This window comes from Oncorhynchus keta, unplaced genomic scaffold (assembly GCF_023373465.1).
Source record: "Oncorhynchus keta strain PuntledgeMale-10-30-2019 unplaced genomic scaffold, Oket_V2 Un_contig_2394_pilon_pilon, whole genome shotgun sequence".
In the NCBI taxonomy this organism is placed as follows: Eukaryota; Metazoa; Chordata; class Actinopteri; order Salmoniformes; family Salmonidae; genus Oncorhynchus; species Oncorhynchus keta.
Window position 1 is genome coordinate 7,974 of NW_026283646.1, and position 21,770 is coordinate 29,743.

The 21,770-nt window shown below is 44.7% G+C and overlaps 1 protein-coding gene across 1 annotated transcript; it reads left to right on the forward strand.

Annotated features, from left to right (window-relative positions):
• Window positions 1–1,983: 1,983 nt before the first annotated feature.
• Window positions 1,984–20,087, forward strand: LOC127921900 (cryptochrome-2-like). The gene is made up of 7 exons (XM_052505467.1): window positions 1,984–1,994; window positions 6,375–6,483; window positions 9,295–9,437; window positions 18,073–18,260; window positions 18,481–18,563; window positions 19,757–19,908; window positions 20,081–20,087. Exons 1-7 carry the CDS (start codon window positions 1,984–1,986, stop codon window positions 20,085–20,087), a joined length of 693 nt encoding a protein of 230 aa, XP_052361427.1.
• Window positions 20,088–21,770: the final 1,683 nt, after the last annotated feature.

A 21,770-nucleotide genomic window follows, 5' to 3' on the forward strand; every position in this document is an offset into this window, starting at 1 on the left:
ATACAGTACCAGTCAAAAGTTTGGACATACCTACTCATGCAAGTGTTTTTCTTTATTTTTACTATTTTCTACATTGTAGAATGATAGTGGAGACATCGAAACTATGAAATAACACACATGGAATCATGTAGTAAACAAATCCAAGTATATTTTATATTTGAGGTTCTTTAAAGTAGCCACCCTTTGCCTTGATGACAGCTTTGCACACTTGACATTGTCTCAATCAGTTTCACCTGGAATACTTTTCAAAAAGTCTTGAAGGAGTTCCCACATATGCTGAGCACTTGTTGGCTGCTTTTCCTTCACTCTGCGGTCCAACTCATGCCTAACGATCTCAATTGGGTTGAGGCCAGGTTATCTGATGCAGCACTCCATCACCCTCCTTGGTCAAATAGCCCTTACACAGCCTGGAAGTGTGTTGAGTCATTGTCCTGTTGAAAACCCAGATGGGATGATGTATTGCTGCAGAATGCTGTGGTAGCCATGCTGGTTAAGTGTGCCATGAATTCTAAATAAATCAGAAGATGTCACCAGCAAAGCACCATCACACTTCCTCCTCCATGCTTCACGGTAGGAACCACACATGCAGAGATAGATCACCTGCTCTGTGTCTCACAAAGACACAGAGGTTGGAACCAAAAATCTAAAATTTGGACTCAATCAGACCAAGGACAGATTTCCACCGGTCTCATTTGCCATCATTTGTCTTGAGAGCTTTGCACACTCTTGGCATTATCTGCCAGTGTTTTCTGGACAGAAATAATCAAGTGTTGTATCTACAAAAAGTCACTTCACCTCCGTCAGACTGGTCTTCCCTGGCTGCCTGACTCTGCTGAGATCCCTGTCACCATCTGATCCTCCTAAAATGAGGCATGACAAAGAATTACCTTGGTGTACATTTATACATTATATTATCCAAAAATAGAATCAATGGTGCAATAATTGAAATGACTGTTGTTCCCAGATCCCAGACTGTAGCTTTAAGCTTAACATGCTGTCCTGTACCTACTGTAGGTCTACCCATCAATTCAAGATGGAACTTTGAATTATTCACTGAATATACTGCAAAATTCACTGAGCTCCATAGACTGGTCTTCCCTGGCTTTTTGACCCTGCTGGGACCCCTGTCATCATCTGATCCTGCTAAAACATGATGAGCACTAGAAGGCTGAATTCCTGCGGGATGTCTGCGGTCGCGACAGAGATCATTGCGGCACTGTCAGCATTTTCATGCTGCAGGCGGGAGCGGGCTGTCAGACAGACGACTTTGGGATGAAAATATTTTTGTTGTCCCACAGATTATTTTGAAACGGTCCTCTCTGCTTTGTATGCGTTAGCCTACCTATTGTATTAAAATCACATAGTCTTCGCATTATTCACTCAGAATTCGCTGCTTCAAATTCAGTAACCTACCTCTCCAAGTTTGGCATAAGAGTTCAACTGCGCCTTTTCCCTTTCAATAAATATGGATTACCCATGTATATGCCTGTAAATCGTACTGCTAAAGGGTAGGCTGTATCATATAGGACTCTGCAAAACGTAGCAGGTGTCGCTGTCCTCATTCTGGCTGCCTCCAGTTCAGTAGCCATACCTGCCAGATCAGGTGCACATGTGGTCTCAATTAAATAGAGTAGACTGGACGGAGAAGCACGGGACAGTTATCTTTACAAGGAAATGTACTTCCTAAATAGGCCTATGATTAGGTTATAGTTTACTACATTGCCTAGAAATAGCCCTAAATATTGATCACCCATATTTCTCCGTCTTCCCACTGTTAAAATGTAGGCTATAAAACAGAAAGTGCAAGTGGTCTGCGTCTCTGCTCTCTTCAATCTACATCTAGTATATTGGCTGTAATAGCCCAGTAATACACAGTAATACAATGTAAGGGCCACGTGAGAATCTCTGGTAATTGAACCTATTTCTTAAGTTATTTTGGCGCATTTTGATATGACCTATATAGGTTGCAAAATTGCTGGGACCATGACTGGCAAGTGAGCTGCGTCACATACGCTTAAAATAACATTATGGGACTGCGGTTTGGTTTGGGACCAGTTCTAGGGGTAGCGGCTGGGAGTTGGACAGAAAACCAGCGGGATTCTTCATTTCGCCCAAACCTCTACTGTGCACCATGACAGTGAAGCCTGTAACGTCAGAAGCTGTTTTATTACTGTGCCCGTGTGGGAAAAGTAGGGAATTAGCTAGGGAAACTGACAGATCAATAACGTTACTTTGACATCCTGACTAATACAACTCACATTGCACTGAAAATATCAATGTCAGAATATCAATCTTCAATCGATTGGCCGATGGTTTCATCGTTTGATTCAGATCTAGTTTGATTGTCAAAAAATAATAGATCATGTAAGCCAAATTTTGGCCAGCTCTCTCTAGCAGTACATCAACCTGGTGAAAGCTTGCCAAGTTAATTTACTTCTGAAAGGTGACAAAACAAAGGCTACAAAACATGTCCATACAAACTACTGCTGTCAAATATTAGTAATAATAGCCACCTCATATCGCTAACTGACAGATAACTAGAGGCTGGCGCTGACCTGGCTGTGGTAGTTACTCACTAGCGTAGTTTATTCATTCACTTCAGTCGAGATGGGATGAAATATTAGCTAACCTTACATGTCAATTACAATACTAGCTCAGCACTGTGAATAAACACTAGTTTAGGTTATGTTCTGTTTTAGTTAAACAGCAGTTACCATGTCAGCTATATCACACAACTAAAGTAGACCGTTTCTATTGATTTTAAAACTCTGTGAAAGAGCACAACGCGTACACTGCTATGCTCATCTCTACGGTGCTGTCCCAGCCAGCCTTCCAGAAGCTTTTCCTTCACACAGCCTGTCAGCCGCTCTGTGGAGTCCAGTGTCTCCAAACAGCCCACCCGACCTCTCAGAGGCATCAGCATGGTCCTAAAGCACTCTGTTGGCCTTAATTGGTTCACATTCCAATTATAAAACTGTGCTGGGGGTGAAAGTTGTGCCCTTGGGAAATATCCATTCTCTCCAAGCCAGTAATGGTTAATGATTTGACCACTGTAGTTGATTAGACTAAATTATATTGTGAGATTCCTACTTGTTCATAAGAATGAAGTCATTACTAGAACGGCTGTGAACTATCAGGCCTGTATGATCATCCGTTATCACTAAAGCAAGTTAAACGAGAACCAGTACTACTTTTCATTTACATTTTCACACCAAATACAAACATAGGAACAAGAATGTACAGATGCACCCAACCAACCACTACATCTCTGCTCACGCCCCGTCCCTAGTGCCTGCGTTATTGTTTGCCACATGGCATTCAATTGTACCGGTTTGGTTTTCTCGGTCGTCCACTCTAATTTAATAATAAATCATGACATTTTTTCCATTCTGTTAATGGTGGCGGATTAATTGATTTCCAAGCTTTTATTATATGTTTTTATCAAGATGAGAAGAGACCCAACTGGCTGGATGATTATCTCACTACACTCCCACATGACAAGATGAGGAGAGACCCAACTGGCTGGATGATTATCTCACTCCCACACTCCCAACTGGCTGGATGATTATCTCACTCACATGTCAAGATGAGAAGAGACCCAACTGGCTGGATGATTATCTCACTACACTCCCACATGTCAAGATGAGAAGAGACCCAACTGGCTGGATGATTATCTCACTACACTCCCACATGTCAAGATGAGAAGAGACCCAACTGGCTGGATGATTATCTCACTACACTCCCACATGTCAAGATGAGAAGAGACCCAACTGGCTGGATGATTATCTCACTACACAAGATCCCACTGGCATGTCAAGATGAGAAGAGACCCAACTGGCTGGATGATTATCTCACTACACTCCCACATGTCAAGATGAGACCCAACTGGCTGGATTATCTCACTACACTCCCACATGTCAAGATGAAGAGACCCAACTGGCTGGATGATTATCTCACAAGATACTGGATGATTATCTCCCACATGTCAAGATGAGAAGAGACCCAACTGGCTGGATGATTATCTCACTACACTCCCACATGTCAAGATGAGGAAGAGACCCAACTGGCTGGATGATTATCTCACTACACTCCCACATGTCAAGATGAGAAGAGACCCAACTGGCTGGATGATTATCTCACTACACTCCCACATGTCAAGATGAGAAGAGACCCAACTGGCTGGATGATTATCTCACTACACTCCCACATCCCACATGTCAAGATGAGAAGAGACCCAACTGGCTGGATGATTATCTCACTACACTCCCACATGTCAAGATGAGAAGAGACCCAACTGGCTGGATGATTAACTCACTACACTCCCACATCAAGATCACTGGCTGGACTACTCCCACATGTCAAGATGAGAAGAGACCCAACTGGCTGGATGATTATCTCACTACACTCCCACATGTCAAGATGAGAAGAGACCCAACTGGCTGGATGATTATCTCACTACACTCCCACATGTCAAGATGAGGAAGAGACCCAACTGGCTGGATGATTATCTCACTACACTCCCACATGTCAAGATGAGAAGAGACCCAACTGGCTGGATGATTATCTCACTACACTCCCACATGTCAAGATGAGAAGAGACCCAACTGGCTGGATGATTATCTCACTACACTCCCACATGTCAAGATGAGAAGAGACCCAACTGGCTGGATGATTATCTCACTACACTCCCACATGTCCAACTGGCTGGATGATTATCTCACTACACTCCCAGCATGTCAAGATGAGAAAGAGACCCAATGATGAGAAGTCAAAGAGACCCAACTGGCTGGATGATTATCTCATGTCAAGATACCCAACTGGCTCCCACATGTCAAGATGAGGAGAGACCCAACTGGCTGGATGATTATCTCACTACACTCCCACATGTCAAGATGAGAAGAGACCCAACTGGCTGGATGATTATCTCACTACACTCCCACATGTCAAGATGAGGAGAGACCCAACTGGCTGGATGATTATCTCACTACACTCCCACATGTCAAGATGAGAAGAGACCCAACTGGCTGGATGATTATCTCACTACACTCCCACATGTCAAGATGAGAAGAGACCCAACTGGCTGGATGATTATCTCACTACACTCCCACATGTCAAGATGAGAAGAGACCCAACTGGCTGGATGATTATCTCACTACACTCCCACATGTCAAGATGAGAAGAGACCCAACTGGCTGGATGATTATCTCACTACACTCCCACATGTCAAGATGAGAAGAGACCCAACTGGCTGGATGATTATCTCACTACACTCCCACATGTCAAGATGAGAAGAGACCCAACTGGCTGGATGATTATCTCACTACACTCCCACATGTCAAGATGAGAAGAGACCCAACTGGCTGGATGATTATCTCACTACACTCCCACATGTCAAGATGAGGAGAGACCCAACTGGCTGGATGATTATCTCACTACACTCCCACATGTCATTGAAATATGCAGACAGGTGGATGAAACATCACTTTACATTGTAATAATTGTGACAGACATTCTTGTAGCTCCGCCCATAATTCTTGGACTATAGCATTCCCAGAACACATGCGTTATTGAATCACTGTTAGCTTTAAGGCATGACACTGCCCTTGTGCTGTAGAATGTGTCAATTTTGTTTCTTGTTTAATACATTCTATACATTTGTTTATATTGGATGAAGCCTACAGTTTTGTTACATTTTGTTTAACTAGTTGTGCTTCAACTGTCCCTCCATCTTGTGCCAACATCAGTTGTTTTTAAATCTTGGTTCCAATAGTTTATATTTTTTCTAAGAGATAGTCAGTTGGATATGCTCTCTGTAAGGCTTACCTATAATATGAACATCCTTTTCTGACTCAAATAAGATTTCCCCAAGCTTGCTCGGATCAAATCAACATTTTGTGATATGTAAGTTGCATGTATTTGAAACTATCTGCATTGGTCAGTCCAAAATTACTTTTGAATTCGCTCATGGAAATACATGCATTTCCTGTTACCAGGTTATGTTTTCTATGCCTTTAGTTTTCCATGTGGACCAATTTATCAGTGAATTCTGAAAAGCTATCCAAGAGTTGTTCCATAAGGTTGTGTTTTTAGGGAGTGATACTGGTTCATGTAGAATATGTTTCCTTCTCTTCTATATTATTATAGTGTTCTTAACTATGAAGTTGATAATGTTCCTAGCTTTATCCTTTGAAAATAGACACGAGTTAGCAGAGTTAGCCCATGTCATGTTAGGTCATTCCTCTACATGTTGCTTAACATTCTAACTGTACAGAAGAACATAACATATCCGTTGGTAAGGAGGAAACAAACTCTCATACTGATAAGAACTACACTTCTGTTAAGTTCACATCTGTCACCTTATCCTTCTCATGCAGATTTCTACTGGAAGCCTTGGAGGACCTCGACACAAGCCTGCGGACACTAAATTCGAGGCTATTCGTAGTACGAGGCCAGCACACAGATGTCTTTCCATTACTTTTCAAGGAGAGGAAATGTCAAATGAATGACCAAATCAGCTAGGATGACAAATGTGGTATGTGTAGATAGGCTGAAAAGCACTCAGACAGACACATACACAGATCTCCACATCGCCCTTTGTCTCATTCGCAGCGCTGCACTTGCTCGCTGAGCTATAGCCTCTCTAACTGCTTTGGCAATCAGTTCACACACCACTTCAATATGTCAGATTGCTTATGATACCCAGATGCAATGGTATTAAACTCTAAATAAAAGGCACAGGCTGCCTGCCGTAAGTCATGTACACTTTCTTGCCCTCACTGTGCACCGAGGCAACGCCATTAGTGTTCATATGATACACAACCATGTCAGTCCAAATGAGTTGAACTACAAGGCAGTTGTGTTTGTGCATGTCTTCTGTGAACCGCTACCTGGTAACACCCAGACAGACACCACTGTTGCAGTAGTCCGGATCGGGGTTCTGACTCAATAGTTAATGGATAAATGTTGGCGATGCTCCTCCTAGTCTAGGTGGGGGTTTTTTCAGCATTTTATTCAGACACATATTTGCATAAAATATTCCGGTACCTGTTTTTGAAAGGGCATGAATTATGCAAGAGCAGTAACTGCCTCGGTCGTGTACAGAGCGCACACACACACACACACACACACACACACACACACACACACACACACACACACACACACACACACACACACACACACACACACACACACACACACACACACACACACACACACACACACACACTACACTACACTTCATTACAGTTGTGTGCGGGTACATCAAAGCTGGGACCGAGAGACTGTTTAACAGCTTCTAGCTCCAGGCCATCAGACTCTTAAAACAGTCACCACTAGTCTTAGATACTGTTCTAGCAAACCTGATGGCCGAATGTTAAAGAACGTCTAGGCGCTCGAGAGCACCCATACCTGCCAATCTATAAATGATGTCTCCGTAATCTAGCATGGGTAGGATGGTCATCTGAATCAGGGTTAGTTTGACAGCTGGGGTGAAATGGGAGTGAATTCGATAGAGGAAAAAAGGTATATATTTAACTTTAGCGTGCAGCATTGATATGTGCTGAGAGAAGGACAGTGCACCGTCAAGCCATACTCTGAAAGTACTTGTATGAGGTGACTACCTGCTCTAAACCCTCACAGGTAGTAATAACACCTGTGGGAAGAGGGGCATTCTTCTTACCAAACCACATGACCTTTGTTTTGGAGGTGTTCAGAACAAGGTTAAGCGAAGAGAAAGCTTGTTCGACACTAAGAAAGCTTTGTTGTAGAGCATTTAGCACAACATCTGGGGAGGGGCCAGCTGAGAATAAGACTGTGTCATCTGCATATAAATGGATGAGAGAGCTTCCTACTGCCTGAGCTATGTTGTTGATGTAAATTGAGAAGAGCGTGGGGCCTAGGATTGAGCCTTGGGGTACTCCCTTGATGACAGGCAGTGGCTGAGACAGCAGATTTTCTGACTTTATACACTGCACTCTTTGAGAGAGGTAGTTAGAAAACCAGGCCAAAGACCCATCAAAGACACCAATACTCCTTAGCCTGCCCACAAGAATGGAATGGTCTACCGTATCAAAAGCTTTGGCCAAGTCAATAAAAATAGCAGCACAATATTGCTTAGTATCAAGGGCAATGTTGACATCATTGAGGACCTTTAAGTTTGCAGTGACACATCCATAACCTGAGTGGAAACCAGATTGCATACCTATAGACATCAAGAAAGCCAGTCAGTTGATTATTGACAAGTTTCTCCAACACTTTTGTTGAACAGGGCAAAATAGAAATAGGCCTATAACAGTTAGGATCAACTTGATCTCCCCGCTTAAATAAAGGACAAACTGTGGCTGCCTTCCAAGCAATGGGAACCTCCCCAGAAAGGAGAGACAGGCTTGATGATGATAGGGGCAGCAACCCTAAAGAAGAAAGGGTCTAAACCATCTGACCCAGATGTTTTTTGGGGGTCAAGTTTAAGTAGCTCCTTTAGCACCTCGGACTCAGTGACTGCCTGCAGGGGGAAAGTTTGTAGCGGGGCAGGGGAAAAGAGGGAGAAGCATCGGGGATAGTCGCATTAGAAGGGGTGGGAGATGAGGAAATGTTAGACGGGCAAGGAGGCATGGCTGAGTCAAATAGGAATCCTGACTTAATGAAGTGGTGATTAAAGAGCTCAGCCATGTGCTTCTTGTCAGTAACAACCACATCATCAACATTAAGGGTCATGGACAGCTGTGATGAGGAGGGTTTATTCTCCAGGTCTTTAACAGTTTTCCAGAATTTCTTGGGGTTAGACCCACAGAGAGAGAACTGCTCCTTAAAGTAACTAACTTTGGCCTTCTGGATAGCTTGAATGCACTTATTTCTAATTTGCCTGAACGAGAGCCAGTCAGCTTGAGTATGCATGTGCCGAGCCTTTTGCAAAATGCAATTCTTGAGGTGGAGTAACTCTGCAAGATCAGAGTCGAACCAGGAGCTGAACCTGTTTTTAACTCTCATTTTCTTCATGGGGGCGTGTCTGTTATCAATACCACTGAAAATATCAAAAAGGAAGGTCCAAGCATCTTCAACAAAGGGTATCCAGCTGATTCTATACCAGTTTACAGAGAGGCCAGTTCATGAAGGAAGGCTTGCTCATTAAAGTTTTAGCAAGAGTCTATGACAAATCAGGACAGGTCGTTTCACTGAGCAGCCATTACGAACACAGGCTGTAAAACAGTGATCACTAAGGTCATTACAGAAAACACCTGATCTAAGACCACACTCTACCCCACCATCAAAATGACCCCCGCTTTGCCCCTCCATGAGTGGAATGTCACCCGGCTGACCTTCGAGTGTGACTCAGAGCCCTATGGGACGGAGCGCGACGCCACCATCCTGAAGATGGCACAAGAGTTTGGCGTGGAGACCCGCGTCAGAAATTCCCACACACTCTACAAACTGGCCAGGTCAGAGTTAATTTTATCTCCTCATGACACCACTTAGCACCACACCACCAGCTTAGTGGCAGAGCTCTGGGTTAAAGTTCCCCATTAGACACAGGTCTAGGATCAGATTACCATCCCCACAACTAAACTGTAACCATTTGGAGGGGAATGCTAGACTGACCTCAGATCAGTGTATAGGAGCAACGTAATCCACCCGTGCTGTCTGAGGGGCTGCTCTCATCTGATATTAGTTGACTGTTTGTCTGTAGTGGTGTTTGCCTCCAACGAGGTCTGCCATTTTGTTGTTGATGTTTATAAACACAGATCAATATGAATTATTGGTCTGGCACTTTGAAATGCAGGACAGAATTAACTAATATCGCTTCAGCATTTATCCAAGCCAAAAACAGAGAACTACAGGGATAGAAATGGCCTTAATATGTCTTATTCACTCTGTTCAATTCTTTGGGATGGAGTTTATAGAAGTAACAGTTGGCCTAATTGAGTGACTGACAGTTTTGCACAGCTGTGCTCCTCACTGCATCATTTCCTGGCTCTCTATCTGCTGGTATCGCGTTTCCTTCTACTGAGAAAAGATGGATGCAATACAAGCTGACAAGGTCTGAATGTTCTGTTATAATCTCCACCCGGCACAGCCAGAAGAGGACTGGCCATCCCACATAGCCTGGTTCCTCTCTAGGTTTCTTCCTAGGTTTTGGCCTTTCTAGGGAGTTTTTCCTAGCCACCGTGCTTCTACACCTGCATTGCTTGCTGTTTGGGGTTTTAGGCTGGGTTTCTCTACAGCACTTTGAGATATCAGCTGATGTACGAAGGGCTTTATAAATACATTTGATGTGATTTGATTTGATCTGATTTGAATTGCAGGCAAGTCTTTTGTATTGACATCTCTGTTGCCTCCAGTGTCTCCAGTGGTTGTGATTCAGGCTGATAGTGTGTCTGGTGATGAGGGGAGATTCAGACTGATAGTGTGTCTGGTGATGAGAGGAGATTCAGGCTGATAGTGTGTCTGGTGATGAGGGGAGATTCAGGCTGATAGTGTGTCTGGTGATGAGAGGAGATTCAGGCTGATAGTGTGTCTGGTGATGAGGGGAGATTCAGGCTGATAGTGGGTCTGGTGATGAGGGGAGATTCAGGCTGATAGTGTGTCTGGTGATGAGGGGAGATTCAGGCTGATAGTGGGTCTGGTGATGAGGGGAGATTCAGGCTGATAGTGTGTCTGGTGATGAGGGGAGATTCAGGCTGATAGTGTGTCTGGTGATGAGAGGAGATTCAGGCTGATAGTGGGTCTGGTGATGAGGGGAGATTCAGGCTGATAGTGGGTCTGGTGATGAGGGGAGATTCAGGCTGATAGTGTGTCTGGTGATGAGAGGAGATTCAGGCTGATAGTGTTTATGGTGATGATGGGAGATTCAGACTGATAGTGGGTCTGGTGATGAGGGGAGATTCAGGCTGATAGTGGGTCTGGTGATGAGGGGAGGAGATTCAGGCTGATAGTGTGTCTGGTGATGAGGGGAGATTCAGGCTGATAGTGGGTCTGGTGGAGAGAAGGAAGAGCGAGGAAGAGGAGGAAGTGCGAGTAGGAAGAGTACTATAGGAAATGGTGATGGGGAAGAAATCGATAGTTACAGTGCATTGGGAAAGCATTCAGACCCCTTGACTTTTTCCACATTTTGTTGTGTTACAGCCTTATTCTAAAATAGATTACATATTTTTTTTCCCACATCAATCTACAGACAATTCCCCATAATGACAAAGCAAAAACAGGTTTTAGAAACGGAAATATCACATTTACATAAGTATTCAGACCCTTTACTCAGCACTTTGTTGAAGCACTTTTTGCAGCGATTACAGCCTCAAGTCTTCTTGGGAATGATGCAACAAGCATGGCAGACCTGTATTCTGGGAGTTTCTCCTATTCTTCTCTGCAGATCCTCTCAATCTCTGTCAGGTTGGATGGGGAGCGTCGCTGCACAGCTATTTTCAGGTCTCTCGAGATGATAGATAGGCTTCAAGTCCGGGCTCTGGCTTGGCCACTCAAGGACATTCAGAGACTTGTCCCAAAGCCACTCCTGGGTTGTCTTGGATGTGTGCTTAGGGTAGTTGTCCTGTTGGAAGGTAAACCTTCGCCCCAGTCTGAGGTTCTGAGCGGTCTAGAGCAGGTTTTCGTTAAGGATCTCTCTGTACTTTTCTCCGTTCATATTTGCCTCAATCCTGACTCGTCTCCCCACAGCATGGTGCTACCACCACCACCATGCTTCACTGTATAGATGGTGCCCGGTTTCCTCCAGACGTTATGATTCAGGCCAAAGAGTTCAATCTTGGTTTCATCAGACCAGAGAATCTTGTTTCTCATGGTCTGAGAGTCTTTAGGTGCCCTTTGGCAAACTCCAAGTGGGCTGTCATGAGCCTTTGATTGGTGGAGTGCTGCATAGATGGTTGTCCTTCTGGAAGGTTCTCCCATCTCCACCGAGGAACTCTAGAGCTCTGTCAGAGTGACCATTGGGTTCTTGGTCACCTCCTTGACGAAGGCCCTTCTCCTCCAATTGCTCAGTTTGGCCGGGCGGCCAGCTCTAGGAAGAGTCTTCGTGGTTCCAAACTTCTTCCATTTTCCATCTGTGCCTCGACACAATCCTGTCTTGGAGCTCTACGGATAATTCCTTCGACCTCATGGTGTGGTTTTTGCTCTGACATGCACTTTCAACTCTATGACCTTGTATAGACAGGTATGTGCCTTTCCAAATCATGTCCAATCTATTGAATTTACCACAGGTGAACTCCAATCAAGTTGTAGAAACATCTCCAAGGATGATCAATGGAAACAGAATGCACCTGGCTCAATTTCAAGTCTCATTGCAAAGGGTCTGAATACTTATGTCAATAAGGTATTTCTGTATTTACATTTTTATAAATTTGCAAAAATGTCTAGTAATTTGTTTTCACTTTCATTATGGGGTGTTGTATGTAGAGGATTTGTTTTAATATAATACATTTTAAAGTAACTAGCTATAATGTAACGAGTGCTAGCTAATGCTACCTACAGTACTAGTCAAAAGTTTGGACACACCTACTCATTCCAGGGTTTTTCTTTATATAAAAAAAATACTATTTTCTACATTGTATAATAATAGTGAAGAAATCAAAACTATGAAATAACACATATGGAATCATGTAGTAACCATTTTTGTTTTAAACAAATCTAAATATATTTGCAGCAGTCAGCCATGGTGGACAGCATGTGCCTGCCTAGCGCCAGCCAAGGCGTCTCTGTTAGAGTGGTGCCCAGTGTTCCTGCTCTATCTGTCTACAGCACAATATCTTTCAGTCTGTTTTTCTTACTGCAGTAGGACTTCTGAAAAAGATTGGTTTAGTCTGAGCTATTCTCTGCTCTGTATATCTGATGACTTCCTTTGCTCTCTCTCTTTCTCTGCATTTGAGTCTTTCGCTCTCTCTCTTTAGATCGAGCATAAATTGGCTCTTAAGAACTCCAAAGCTTCTCATTTATAGACTGTGTTTAATATAATGGAGAAGGGAGGAGTTGAGCCAGTCTGCATTACTGATACTGTTGTATAAGGGCTGAGGCAGTAAAGGTTGACCCTCCCTCCTCCATTATATTAAACACAGTCTATAACCGTTATAAAGGACAAGGTTTGGAGTTCTTAAGAGCCAATTTATGCTCGATCTGAAAATGTGGTCAGAGGCGCCGTACTATGGATCGTTTGACACAATGGTGGAGCCTACGGAGGCATGAAAAGGCCCAATCTAGTTCCATACTACATGCCGTACACCTCCCAAATGTTGTAACAATGTAGAGAGCTCCTGTAAAGCTCCGCATTGACATGATTGGTTGACGGTAGGCGAGGGTGGCAGGTCCTGTTTTAACACAAACTCACTTCCTTGACAACATCCTTTACGACAGCTCTGCGCTGCTCAGCAATGCCCAAGAAGTATGAATGCCCTGACTTCTGCAGAGGCCATATCACAGTAAATGCTGCACAGCCATTGAAGACGTCTGATTGACCATGCAAAGGCTCTCATAAATACACACTGCTCAAACTGTCGTTTTTCAAAAGTGTTTTTTTCCTGCTCGCGTCCCAGAACATCAGTCATTCATCACGTACCTTGCAGAAAGCCTACAAGCCATCCGAGTCCCCCCAAAACACCTACAATAGTTTACCAGGATTACATTTCCTTGGTAAGCTTTTTAGATGTCCCAGGCACATTAGTAATCTGAATGTCCTGAATTATGTTGACTTGTAAATGCTAGTCTGCTACTGCAGCCGTGCCGCTGGGCTAATTAAACTGTGACCTTCAGTGATGCAGACTTGGGTATTAACTGTGATTACACGCTGGCACAGCACATGCTGCATCTGTTGTACTGAGGTAAACAACAAATTGGTTCAAAACGTTTCCCTCTCCTGTGTGTGTGTCTGTGTGCACGCTTGATTCCCTCCCCCAAACTTCCTGTCCTCAGAACAGGACTGTCTGTTTACAAAAGGTTCCCTCTGTGTTTCATTATAACCCTTGGCTGCCATTGTGGCTCTGTGAAGGAATGAAGATGTTTCCAGGGGCTGAGATGCCAGATGCCAGGAAATACTCTTAAAATGACTGTTTATCTACAGTACCAGTACTCATTCCAGGGTTTTTCTTTATTTTTTACTATTTTCTACATTGTAGAATAATTGTGTAGACATCCAAGCTATGAAATAACACATGGTATCATGTAGTAACCAGAGAAGTGTTAAACAAATCAACTAACCCTTCCAAGTAACCACCCTTTGCCTTGATGACAGCTTTGCAAACTCTTGGAATCCTGTCAACCAGCTCAACCAGGTAGTCACCTGGAATGCATTTCAATTCACAGGTGTGCCTTGTTAAAAGTTCATTTGTGGAATTTCTTTCCTCCTTTAATGCATGTGAGCCTATCAGTTGTGTTGTGACAAGGTAGTGGTGGTATACAGAAGATGTCCCTATTTGGTAAAAGACTAATTCCATATTATGGCAAGAACAGCTCAAATAAGCAAAGAGAAACTACAGTCCATTACTTTAAGACATGAAGGTCAGTCAGTCAATCTGGAAAATTTCAAGAAAGTTTCTTCAATTGCAGTCGCAAAAAGCATCAAGCGCTATGATGAAACTGTCTCTCATGAGGAACGCCACAGGAATGGAAGACCCAGAGTTACCTCTGCTGCAGAGGATACGTTTATTATAGTTAACTGCACCTCAGATTTCAGTCCAAATAAATGCTTCATGGAGTTCAAGTAACAGACACATCTCAACAGTCTCTGTTCATTGGAGCCTGTGTGAATCAGGCCTTCATGGTTGAATTTCTGCAAAGAAACCACTACTAAAGGACACCAATAATAAGAAGAGACGTGCTTGGTCAAAGAAACATGAGCAATGGACATTAGACGGGTGGAAATCTGTCCTTTGGTCTGAGGAGTCCAAATTTGAGATTTTTGGTTCCATTCGCCGTGTCTTTGTGAGACACCGAGTAGGTGAACGGATGATCTCCGCATGTGTGGTTCTCACCGTGAAGCATGGAGGAGGAGGTGTGATGATGTGGGGGTGCTTTGCTGGTGACACTGTTGGTGATTTATTTAGAATTCATGACACACTAGTGTGGCTACCACAGCATTCTGCAGCGGTACGCCATCCCATCTGGTTTGCGCTTAGTGGGACTATCATTTGTTTTTCAACAGGACAATAACCCAACCCAACTCCAGGCTTTGTAAGGGCTATTTTACCAAGAAGGAGAGTGATGGAGTGCTGCATCAGATGACCTGACCCCCACAATCACCCGACCTCAACCCAATTGAGATGGTTTGGGATGAGTCGGACCGCAGAGTGAAGGGAAAGCAGTCAACAAGTGCTCGGCATATGTGGGAACTCCTTCAAGACTGTTGGAAAAGCATTCCAGGTGAAGCTGGTTGAGAGAATGCCAAGAGCGTGCAAAGCTGTCATCAACGCAAAGGGTGGCTACTTTGAAGAATCTAAAATATATGTTGATTTGTTTAACACTTTCTTTGGGTACTACATGAATACATAGTTTGATGTATTCATTATTATTCTACAATGTAGAAAATAGTAAAAAATAAAGAAGAACCCTGGAATGAGTAGGTGTACATTTTGGGGGAGACTGGAACAGACTCTGGTCTGTTCCCCTCCTTACAGGAATAGACTCTGGTCTGTCCCCTTCCTTACAGGAACAGACTCTGGTCTGTCCCCTTCCTTACAGGAACAGACTCTGGTCTGTCCCCTTCCTTACAGGAACAGACTCTGGTCTGTCCCCTTCCTTACAGGAACAGTTTCTGGTCTGTCCCCTTCCTTACAGAAACAGACTCTGGTCTGTCCCCCTCCTTACAGGAATAGACTCTGGTCTGTCCCCCTTCCTTACAGGAACAGACTCTGGTCTGTCCCCTTCCTTACAGGAACAGACTCTGGTCTGTCCCCTTCCTTACAGGAACAGTCTCTGGTCTGTCCCCCTCCTTACAGGAACAGACTCTGGTCTGTCCCCCTCCTTACAGGAACAGACTCTGGTCTGTCCCCCTCCTTACACTAACAGACTCTGGTCTGTCCCCCTCCTTACAGAAACATACTCTGGTCTGTCCCCCTCCTTACAGGAACAGTCTCTGGTCTGTCCCCCTCCTTACAGGAACAGACTCTGGTCTGTCCCCCTCCTTACAGGAACAGACTCTGGTCTGTCCCCTTCCTTACAGGAACAGACTCTGGTCTGTCCCCTTCCTTACAGGAACAGTCTCTGGTCTGTCCCCCTCCTTACAGGAACAGACTCTGGTCTGTCCCCCTCCTTACAGGAACAGACTCTGGTCTGTCCCCCTCCTTACACTAACAGACTCTGGTCTGTCCCCCTCCTTACAGGAACAGACTCTGGTCTGTCCCCCTCCTTACAGGAACAGACTCTGGTCTGTCCCCCTCCTTACAGGAACAGACTCTGGTCTGTCCCCCTCCTTACAGGAACAGACTCTTGTCAGTCCCCCTCCTTACAAAACATACTCTGGTCTGTCCCCCTCCTTACAGGAACAGACTCTGGTCTGTCCCTTACAGAAACAGACTCTGGTCTGTCCCCCTCCTTACAGGAACAGACTCTGGTCAGTCCCCCTCCTTACAGGAACAGACTCTGGTCAGTCCCCCCCTTACAGGAACAGACTCTGTCAGTCCCCCTCCTTACAGGAACAGACTCTGTCAGTCCCCTCCTTACAGGTCAGACTCTGGTCTGTCCCCCTCCTTACAGGAACAGACTAATGTCAGTCCCCCTGGTTACAGGAACAGACTCTGGTCTGTCCCCCTCCTTACAGGAACAGACTCTGGTCTGTCCCCCTCCTTACAGGAACAGACTCTGGTCTGTCTCCTTACAGGAACAGACTCTGGTCAGTCCCCCTCCTTACAGGAACAGACTCTGGTCTGTCCCCCTCCTTACAGGAACAGACTCTGGTCTGTGCCAGACTCTACAGGAACAGACTCAGTCCCCCTCCTTACAGGAACAGACTCTGGTGTGTCCTTACAGGAACAGACTCTGTCTGTCCCCTCCTACAGGAACAGACTCTCGGTCTGTTTTCCCCTTTGGTCCCTTACAGGAACAGACTCTGTCAGTCCCCCTCCTTCTGTCCCCCTCCTTACAGGAACAGACTCTGGTCTGTCTCCTTACAGGAACAGTCTCTGTCTGTCCCCCTCCTTACAGGAACAGACTCTGGTCTGTCCCCTCCTTACAGGAACAGACTCTTGTCAGTCCCCCTCCTTAAGGAACAGACTCTGGTCTGTCCCCCTCCTTACAGGAACAGACTCTGGTCAGTCACCCCTCCTTACAGGAACAGACTCTGGTCTGTCCCCTCCTTACAGGAACAGACTCTTGTCAGTCCCCCTCCTTACAGGAACAGACTCTGGTCTGTCCCCCTCCTTACAGGAACTCTGGTCTGTCCCCTGATAATGAACAGATCTGGTCCCCCTCCTTACAGAACAGACTCTGGTCTGTCCCCCTCCTTACAGGAACAGACTCTGTCAGTCCCCCTCCTTACAGGAACAGTGTCTGGTTGTCACCATCCTTACAGGAACAGACTCTGGTCTGTCATCTTACAGAACATCTCTGGTCTGCTCCTTACAGGAACAGACTCTGGTCTGTCCCCTCCAGAACAGGAACAGACTCTTGTCAGTCCCCCTAGACTTACAGGAACAGACTCTGGTCTGTCCCCTCCTTACAGGAACAGACTCTTGTCAGTTCCCCTCCTTACAGGAACAGACTCTGGTCTGTCCCCCTGTTACAGGAACAGACTCTTGTCTGTCCCCCTTGTTCATGTCTGTCCCCTCCTTACAGGAACAGACTCTGGTCTGTCCCCCTCCTTATGAATCCAGGATGTGGCCTTTTGTTAAAAAATATTAGAGGCAAAAACGGATCGGAATAAATCTAATTCAGACGAGGGCTTTGCTTTGAAAAAGTTACATCAGCAGTTCAGAGCAATGAAGCAGTACCTCCCATTAATATTCATTGTAGCACACTGTAGTAAAACTTCTGCAACGAAAAGTTCAGGTAGTCCCTCCCTGTTTCAGTCCATTTTCTTCCATTTGGTACAGTAACTAATGAATACGACCTGGTTCGTGAACACCTGTGGTTTCTCTGTTCTAGGATCATTGAGATGAACAACGACATGCCCCCTCTGACCTTCAAGCGCTTCCAGGCCATCGTCGTCCACCGGCTGGAGCTGCCCAAGAAGCCCCTCCCCACTGTCACCCGACAACAGATGGACTGCTGCCAGACAGGTATCGCGGCCAATCATGATGAGCGTTACGGAGTGCCCTCCCTCGATGAACTAGGTGAGGAACGTGTGTGTGTGTGTGTGTGTGTGTGTGTGTGTGTGTGTGTGTGTGTGTGTGTGTGTGTGTGTGTGTGTGTGTGTGTGTGTGTGTGTGTGTGTGTGTGTGTGTGTGTGTGTGTGTGTGTGTGTGTGTTGGTATCTCTCATCATCGTCTGCCAGTGATGATAAATCGGTTTGATTTTTAATGGAATTTGACAACAACAAAAATGATCGGGCAGGTTTTAAGACTCACTGCTTTGGTCCTGCTGCGTGGAGGGGCAGGGAGACTGAGGCGGGAGGAAAGGTGAGTCACCTGATCTGGGTGTATCCAGGCCTGGCATAGTGACCAGCCGGCCAAGGCTCCCTGGCCACCTCGATCACAAACACTGAAGATAAAGTTGGTGTGGATGCTTCTTCATGTACTTTTCCTTATGATCAACCTACAGTATGTTTTTGTAGACACACATAGAGACAAAGAGACAAGACCTTCTCCTGGAGAAGTGTGTTTTCTGCTCTTAGTCCAATCTAACACCTGATTCTACTACAGCTTCTCATGGTGACCTTGATGATAATAATGATGATGATTAGCTGTGTGTTAGAGCAGGGCTGCAGCAAAGACCTGCACACCCAAAGACTCCCAGAGGAGGGTTCATTTCACCATCTAACCAGACCCTCATCTGAGAGTCTATCTCTATCTGCTCATTACTGGGGTATCTTCAGTAGGAACCAAACAGAACCAAACGGGGAGGGACCTACCTGAGTTTGTCCAATACAAACTAGCTCTCTTTTTCTATTATTTTTTAACAAATAATAGGATTGGTGACCGCTTTGTTATTGTTTCAGTTAAGTACTCTAACTTTAATAATGTTGTATCTCTATTTGTTACATGTGTAGAGGAGAGGTGTGTGTGTTTGTCTGTGTGTGCGTTTTTTTGTGTTTGAGCATTGGTTTAGTCCTCGGTGACTGGGTCATATCTAGATGGGATACAGCTTTTGTCAAATTGACGTCAAAAGTTTAAATGTTTTGCATTTTAGCTAACCATTTTCCTAACCTAATTCTCCTAACCTTAACCTAATTCCCCTAACCTTAACCTAATTCTCCTAACCTTAACCTAATTCTCCTAACCTTAACGTAATTCTCCTAACCTTAACCTAATTCTCCTAACCTTAACCTAATTCTCCTAACCTTAACCTAATTCCCCTAACCTTAACCTGCAGTCATTTCCTATCTAACCCAGCCCACTAACCTTAATTCCCTAACCTTAAGTCATTTTCATATCTGAACCCAAGCCTAATTCCCCTAACCTTAACCTAATTCCCTAACCTGAACCCATTCTCCACTAACCTTAACCTAATTCTCCTTAGCTAGGGAAGAGTCTACAGTAACTGTATTGACAGTCATTTCTATCTGAACCCAGCCCACTACACAGATTCAATTTGACAAAAGCTGTATCCCTTCTGGACAAGCAGGTGACTGGTTTATTAGCGTTATATTTCTATATGTGATGTATTGCAGGTGTTTGAGGAGCTGCTCCTGGATGCAGACTGGAGTGTGAACGCAGGCAGCTGGTTGTGGCTCTCCTGCAGCTCCTTCTTCCAGCAGTTCTTCCACTGCTACTGTCCTGTGGGCTTCGGTCGGAGGACTGACCCCAGCGGAGACTACATTAGGTACACACAGAGCGCACACACAGGCTATCCAATCCCCACATGCCCCTCTACAGTAGTGTACTTGACAGATTCTCTCGTTGAACACCCGAGCAGAGCTGCCAGGACGTCAGTCAGATTCACCTGGTTGGGAAACTCTTTGACGCTAGATGTTTTTCTATCGGGCGACTGACAGGCGGTGATATGAATTGCTCTGTGTTGCATTGCTCTCCCCTTGAGCTAGTTTATGGTTGTGTAACGTCATGTAATTACATGGCTGGTAGCGTAACAGTCAGCCTTATCCCTCATGCAACATCAAACATCAATGTGTCTGTGTCAAGACCCACTCACGCTTCTCTGATTCAGCCATGTTTTATGTTAACCCAGGCCACTATTCTGTAACTGACCTGCAGTAACATTTTTTATGTTAACCCAGATCTAATTCAGTCAAAGTAACTATTCTAAACTGTAACTGACCTGCAGTCATTTTTATCTGAACCCAGCCCACTAAACTGTAACTGACCTGCAGTCATTTATTTTATCTGAACCCAGACCACTAAAAGTAACTGGCAGTAACATTGACCTGTTATTACCAGTCTATTCATATCTGAACCCAGCCCACTAAACTGTAACTGACCTGCAGTCATTTCATATCTAAACTGTTGACCTGTCATTTCATATCTGAACCCAGACCACCTGTAAGCAGTCCATTCTGAACCCAGCCCAAACTGTAACTGCAGTCATTTCATATCTGAACCCAGTAACTGACCTGCAGTCATTTCATATCTGAACCCAGACCACTAAACTGTAACTGACCTGCAGTCATTTCATCTATCTGAACCCAGCCCACTAAGTAACTGACCTGCAGTCATTTCATATCTGAACCCAGCCCACTAAACTGTAACTGACCTGCAGTCATTTCATATCTGAACCCAGACCACTAAACTGTAACTGACCTGCAGTCATTTCATATCTGAACCCAGACCACTAAACTGTAACTGACCTGCAGTCATTTCATATCTGAACCCAGGCCACTAAACTGTAACTGACCTGCAGTCATTTCATATCTGAACCCAGACCACTAAACTGTAACTGACCTGCAGTCATTTCATATCTGAACCCAGACCACTAAACTGTAACTGACCTGCAGTCATTTCATATCTGAACCCAGCCCACTAAACTGTAACTGACCTGCAGTCATTTCATATCTGAACCCAGACCACTAAACTGTAACTGACCTGCAGTCATTTCATATCTGAACCCAGACCACTAAACTGTAACTGACCTGCAGTCATTTCATATCTGAACCCAGGCCACTAAACTGTAACTGACCTGCAGTCATTTCATATCTGAACCCAGGCCACTAAACTGTAACTGACCTGCAGTCATTTCATATCTGAACCCAGCCCACTAAACTGTAACTGACCTGCAGTCATTTCATATCTGAACCCAGCCCACTAAACTGTAACTGACCTGCAGTCATTTCATATCTGAACCCAGGCCACTAAACTGTAACTGACCTGCAGTCATTTCATATCTGAACCCAGGCCACTAAACTGTAACTGACCTGCAGTCATTTCATATCTGAACCCAGGCCACTAAACTGTAACTGACCTGCAGTCATTTCATATCTGAACCCAGACCACTAAACTGTAACTGACCTGCAGTCATTTCATATCTGAACCCAGACCACTAAACTGTAACTGACCTGCAGTCATTTCATATCTGAACCCAGACCACTAAACTGTAACTGAACCCATCTGAACCCACCACTAAACTGTAACTGACCTGCAGTCATTTCATATCTGCAACCCAGACCACTAAACTGTAACTGACCTGCAGTCATTTCAGCCATCTGAACCCAGACCACTAAACTGTATGGTGAC

What these genes read in the sequence shown, in the direction of transcription:
- LOC127921900 (XM_052505467.1), top strand. An exon ending in TCTTTCCATTACTTTTCAAG is followed by an intron (nt 6,484 to 9,294) that starts GAGAGGAAATGT and finishes TTGCCCCTCCAT; the next exon opens with GAGTGGAATGTCACCCGGCT. An exon ending in AGGTGAGTCACCTGATCTGG is followed by an intron (nt 18,564 to 19,756) that starts GTGTATCCAGGC and finishes GATGTATTGCAG; the next exon opens with GTGTTTGAGGAGCTGCTCCT.